The sequence below is a fragment of the Pelophylax lessonae genome (genome assembly GCF_965119305.1).
Source record: "Pelophylax lessonae genome assembly, chromosome: 10".
NCBI lineage: Eukaryota > Metazoa > Chordata > Amphibia > Anura > Ranidae > Pelophylax > Pelophylax lessonae.
The window spans coordinates 108,209,618-108,216,109 of record NC_138777.1 but is presented as its reverse complement, the minus strand read 5'-3'; the positions used below and the strand labels follow the sequence as shown (position 1 = coordinate 108,216,109).

Below are 6,492 nucleotides of genomic sequence, written 5' to 3'. Positions count from 1 at the left end.
GCTACATGAATCATTTGCCCTTACTCAAGATGGCCACATCCAGAAATGCTAGGGGGTGTTTTTCAAAGTGATTTCTCTCCAAAATAAAGCATGGAGACATGGATGGATGGGGGAATTTGCTTTGAACTTTAAAAATGAATTAAATAGTGTTTTTGGTTTGTGGTGCTCAGATGCCATGAAGATCCGCTGTAATGACTGCAAATGACAGCTCCTTCAGTTCTACCAATTCTTGCCATGTTGAAAGATTATGGTGGAGGGGGCACACAAGGGAAACAAGTGTGTAACCCCCCACCCCCTCCCCCGGTACCCTATTCCATGGTTACTGGGAACTTGGGTGATAACTTTAATCGGACAAATGGAGAGGGTAAATCTTTCCAAAGGTGGCACAGACAGCAATATTTGTATATTTGCTGCTTTCCATTGCAAGGAAAATATGTAAAGGTATAAATGACTCTATTTATTTCAGAAGCTAAATCCTTTGTTATTAGGCTTAGTTTTCATTTATTTTATTTTTTTTAACTGCTTTGTTACTTTCAAAAAAAGTACATCCATTTACATTAAATTACTTTTTGTTTTTTTATGGCAGAGTCTTTGGATCTGACTCCACAATATTTCTCCATGACCAGAATGTGGGATGTCCTCGCTGCATACCGTACAAGTTAAGAGAGATTACATAGTGTCTACATTGGCCAGAGGTTCTGTGGACAAATATGAAGGCTTGCTTGACCACCTTCTATCACAAAATGCCCTTAACTGGGAAGAATATCAATCATGTACACTTATTGGACAACCTTTATGCAGTCTGGTTAGAGACCTACTGGACAATATCACCTGTAAAGGCGATGCCTATTGCAGCATTTTCTTAGATGCTCTCCAGAAAAATGAGATTTTACTACAAGAAGAACAATTTTGTTTCCAGGTTTCTGAGGACCTGTCAGATTTTTCTTACTACCTACAATGTGAACGGCCAAGGATTGTGCAAATAATCCACCGCTACATAGGTGCACTTTTACAGCAACTTTCGGATCGTGGATATATCTCTGAATGTGAAATTAATAATATACAGCTGCCTATCTTTTCACCTTCTCAAAAGGTAGGTTATTTCCAGTTGTTCATGAAAATCTTTTTTTTTTTCCACCAGTGGGTTGAATAGAAAAAAAATGGCTTGATTCCCCCATCCACACATTCGAAGTGGATAGGGAAATTACTCCCACCATTCCTTTGTGTTTTGATGGTGGCAAAAGCTATAGCCTTCAGAACACACAGTTTTGTTGGTTATAGGCATTAATCATATGGCCGCCCTAATATTCAAGACCCCTTCAGCTTACAGCCCCTGGATTGTGGGGTGTTTAAGGTCCAGCCTCCTGCTGGTAAAGTTAGGTATTGCTTCAACTCTAGTCTAAAACATTACACTTTATGAATATATTAGAGTAGAACTAAAAGCAAAATATTTTTTTTTTTTGGATGAGAGCGGGTTATAACCACACTCTCGAACTATAAAGAATATATTACAAAGATATTTCAGAACAGTTTATGGCCCTCCACCAATTAAAAACAACAGACCTGTCATTAAAAACCCAACCAAAGGCTTACCCTACTGATATGCTCTTGAACAACCTGCCCTGATCTTTTATAAATGTCCAGGAATTGGATCTTTTTTCGCAAAGCAGTTTTTTTTTTAATCATCCACGACACTGTACCTCTATGATGAAGTTATATAATTTTTGTTGTTGCAGGAGCAATTTATGGATACAATAATTTATACAACTGTTATATGCATACAATCTCATTTATTTCTATTTCTAATCTCATTATTCATAAGTATTTTACACTCCAGTCTTGAATCTACATTCTTAGTTCAGATCACATTTAGTTACATCTATATTGGTGAGCCTATATTCATAATCTCCACTAATTTTATTCTTCACAGAAGTTTATAAATAAGTACAGCTTACTTCAGCTACTTCTCACACAGGTGTGTTATGCATGTGATTTCCCAACAACTTTACTCAAAGATTAAATAAACTGAGAAATCACACCAACACAGGGTGGTACTATGGGTGTGGGACAAGTAGAGTAAAGTGCCACGTCCTAATAATTACAAGGGACTTTGGCTACTTCCCCTTCTCCCCCCCCCCCCCCCCCCTTTGCCTACCCTCCACCCCTCCTCCTCTCAATGTCTTTTCCCACCCCGCCTTTCCTGTCCTTGCCCCTACTATATTCTCCTTTATATCTTTACCTATATTCTTTTATATATGAGATAATATGGTTTTCACTTGTAATATATTAATTATATCTATTTTATGCCACCCTTCCCCGTGTATACATGTAATTTTTAGATTTTAATTGCCTTGAATAAAATTTGTATTTTTACAACAATCATGCTTTTAAAGTCCATGTTTCCCAACCTTAGCCTTTATATATTGTTTCACTCAAAGATTAACAATAGGAGTGGTTTCAACTACAGTCTGCCATCCAGAGCTTATAACTATATCCTATATCTCTTATATTCATATGTGGTATGTTAAGCTACATCTACTATAATTTAGCTTCTTTAGTCAGTGATCCATTAGCAATATGGTCCAAGCATAGACTCTAATGCATGCATAATATGAACATTCACCTCTCACATCATGTTTTTAAGCATACCTGATGAGATTTTCTACATTGTAATTACAGTAACACATACAGTTTATTAAGGTGACCAGATTTTTTTAAATGAAATCTGGGGACATATTTGTTTTTGCTGGCAATGGTACATTACTGCATAATACACATAGCGCTGGGCACAGGATTGCATAATACACAGAGCGCTAGGCACAGGACTGCATAATACACAGAGCGCTGGGCACATGACTGCATACTACACAGAGTGCTGGGCACAGGACTGCATACTACACAGAGCACTGGACACGACTGCATAATACACAGAGCGCTGGGCACAGAACTGCATAAAACACAGAGTGCTGGGCACAGGACTGCATAATACACAGAATGCTGGGCACAGGACTGCATAATAGACAGAGTGCTTGGCACAGGAATGCATAATACACAGAGCGCTGGGCACAGGAATGCATAATACACAGAGCGCTTGGCACAGGACTGCATAATACACAGAGCGCTGGGCACAGGACTGCATACTACGCAGAGCACTGGGCACAGGACTGCATACTACGCAGAGCGCTGGACACAGGACTGCATAATACACAAAGCGCTGGGCACAGAACTGCATAAAACACAGAGCTCTGGGCACAGGAGTGCATAATACACAGAATGCTGGGCACAGAGCTGCATAATAGACAGAGTGCTGGGCACAGAACTACATAATACACAGAGCACTGGACACGGAACTGCATAATATACAGAGAGCTGGACACAGGACTGCATAATACACAGAGCGCTGGGCACAGAACTGCATACAACATAGAGCGCTGGGCACAGGACTGCATAATACACAGAATGATGGGCACAGGACTGCATAATAGACAGAGTGCTGGACACAGAGGTTTGCTATGAGGTTTGCTATGCACAGAGGACACTTCTGCACCCTTCTCTCACAGATTATCTTTGCAGCCACCACTTAGCCCTTAACCCCCCCCCCCCCCCCCACAAAAGCTAAACTCTCCATCTCTCCATGTACCTGCATCAGCTCTGACCCCTGCTCCCCCACTGCCCTTACCTGTGTGCAAACAGACCCCCACCCCTGTGTTACTACAAGTCATTGGACATTTGTAATGCATTAAAAGTATTGTTGCTACACAAAGCTTGTTATAACATAGCCAGATTTGCTCTGCTTTATTTATTTAAAGTATATTTGCTGTATTTATTAGGTTCTTTTTTTAATTTTAAAAAACAAAAACACTTTTAAAATAGTACAAAGGTAGCACAAAAATAATCAGAACATTTTATGCAAACAGAGCATACACTTAGTGCAATAAATGCTTTGCTTCACTAAGATTCTGGAATTTCAGAGGCCTGTTTTTCAGGTTTAGAATCTAAGCTCCGCTAACTGTTCATATTTATTACTGAACCTTTTTGGTAGCATGCCAACAATATACAAAACCAATCTGCACCTTTGCAAAAGATAAGCAAATGCAAGCTGACAGGATATGTCTTCTAAACAGTTAAAGTTCTGTTTAGCTTAGTAAAGAGATGATCAAACCAATCTGATAAGGTTATATAACTGCCTAAAGAGGGGCTGAAAATTGTAAGCTATGCCCTAAAAGGCAGACAGAGAACAAATAACTAGTCACCATTATTAGTTGTGGTCTCCTTGTGGGCAGGACTTACATGTGCCTATGGTGCAGAAGTATCAGGCAGCACCAGTTTTCCTTGAAACTTTCTTTTACTGTGCTGAGTAATCAGCAAAGGAAAGTAATGTTACACATTCTTCTGAAATCAGCTTTTTCTCCATCGTTCATCGACAGACGCAGCTCCATCTAGTCAGAGACTATAAGGTTTTGCTCCTCCTATCAGGAATAGGCACTAAGCAGGAAAAAAACTTAACAACATGGGGGCTGTCTCTGCGGGCATAACCCCACACACCCTGCTATCATCAAGCAGTTTAGTTGCAAGCAGTGTTTAGAATAGAAAAAACCCCATTCACTCAGAAGTAGAGGGAATAGGAAGTTTCTAATGCAGGGTCTCCAGCAAAAAAGCCCAGCGACTCAAAAAAAAAAAAGCAGCCTCAGAGCTTTATTTTACATCACACAGGACAGGTGAAATAATTACACAGTACACAGTATCTGTTCATATTTTTGTGCTCTGGGGAATAAGTAATAGGTATGCTATAAAAAATAATTTGTGGTTTTAGGCCATGGCCTAAATGTAACCTGTCATAACCAAAACATATGACTGCCATTGTTAACCTTCTTGCGGAAATTCTAGTTTTCTAGGCTAGGCTGCCTCTGGACTAGTACTTTCAGTGTCACAAAGATGGATTAAGCATGTGGCAAGTCAAACTAGAGCTCTACATACTTTGCATACTTGATCAAGGAGAGTGATCTCAAAGCCAGAGGGTCAACATGGCTAATATTTTCCCAAAAAGATCAGCAATGGCAGCTTTCTTTTTTCTCCTCTGATGTTTCCTTGAGCTAGAAGACATCTACAGTTTGAAAAGTAGGGGTGACAGTTTGACTTGAAAAAAAACTGCATTGTATTGTTTGGAATATTGTTAAGCTGAACTACACTCATGCTTAAATTAGGCAAGAAGACTTCTTGATCTCATCCAACTGAAAGGAAATGAAGCTGCAAGATGCCTACTGGAGATCATCCACAATTTAGAGGAAGGAACCATAGCACAAGTCACAGACGGTAACCTGAATTCCTAGTACAATGTAGTTGTTAAATTTGCCATGCTACACCAACTGAAAGCCAACATAGCAACTAGTTTGGAAATGGCCTTCTAATAATTCATTATTTAATTAGCCTGTTTATTCATTTTTACGTAATTTGCTCAGACAGGGATAGTACTTGGTTTGCCCTGATTTGATTAGTGCAGATTCCTGAAAGCCTGAGACATAAAATATTTGTGCTATTCTTAGTTCCTAGTGATGGTTGACAGGTTTCATAATACTTGTATTTCCTGTTTGCCTGCCCATGCTCCCTTTCATACCTTTCATCAGACACAACCCCATAAAAAATCGGCTGATACAAAGTTCTAGAAACAGGACTCAGTCTCAAGAACAAGTGCAAACCATATTGCTCCCTTAAGTGCCATCAAGTTCTAAATAACGACCCTAAACACTTAACGCTTACCCTAATACACTGAACAAAATTATAAATGCAACACTTTTGTTTTTGCCCCCATTTTTCATGAGCTGAACTCAAAGATCTAAGACTTTTTTTATGCACACAAACTGCCTATTTCTCTCCAATATTGTTCACAAATCTGTTTAAATCTGTGTTAGTGAGCACTTCTCCTTTGCCAATATAATCCATCCACCTCACAGGTGTGGCATATCAAGATGCTGATGAGACAGCATGATTATTGCACAGGTGTGCCTTAGGCTGGCCACAATAAAATGTGCAGATGTCGCAAGTTTTGAGGGAGCAAATTGGCATGCTGACTGCAGGAATGTCCACCAGAGCTGTTGCCCGTGAAGTGAATGTTCATTTCTCTACCATAAGCCATCTCTAAAGGCGTTTCAGAGAATTTGGCAGTACATCCAACCGGCCTCACAACCGCAGACCACGTGTAACCACACCAGCCCAGGACCTCCACATCCAGCATCTTCACCTCCAAGATCGTCTGATACCAGCCCCCTGGACAGCTGCTGCAACAATCGGTTTGCATAACCAAAGAATTTCTGCACAATTTGGCAGAAACTGTCTCAGGGAAGCTCATCTGCATGCTCCTCGTTCTCATCTGGGTCTCGACCTGACTGCAGATCGTCGTCCTAATGGACTTGAGTGGGAAAATGCTCACATTCTATGACGTCTGGCACTTTGGAGAGGTGTTCTCTTCAAGGATGAATCCTGGGTTCCTTAGGT

At 40.2% G+C, this 6,492-nt stretch overlaps 1 protein-coding gene across 1 annotated transcript in view; it reads left to right on the top strand.

The window, feature by feature from the left end:
- Positions 1 to 584: 584 nt before the first annotated feature.
- NOD2 (nucleotide binding oligomerization domain containing 2) overlaps positions 585 to 6,492 on the top strand; it is a gene marked incomplete at its 3' end in the record, with an annotated part of 121,443 nt that continues 115,535 nt past the window's right edge. The window contains exons 1-2 of the mRNA XM_082269707.1: positions 585 to 1,093; positions 5,205 to 5,313. Of these exons, the coding sequence (XP_082125833.1) occupies positions 635 to 1,093; positions 5,205 to 5,313 (568 nt within the window). The 5' untranslated portion in view covers positions 585 to 634. The remainder of the gene's footprint in view (positions 1,094 to 5,204; positions 5,314 to 6,492) is intronic.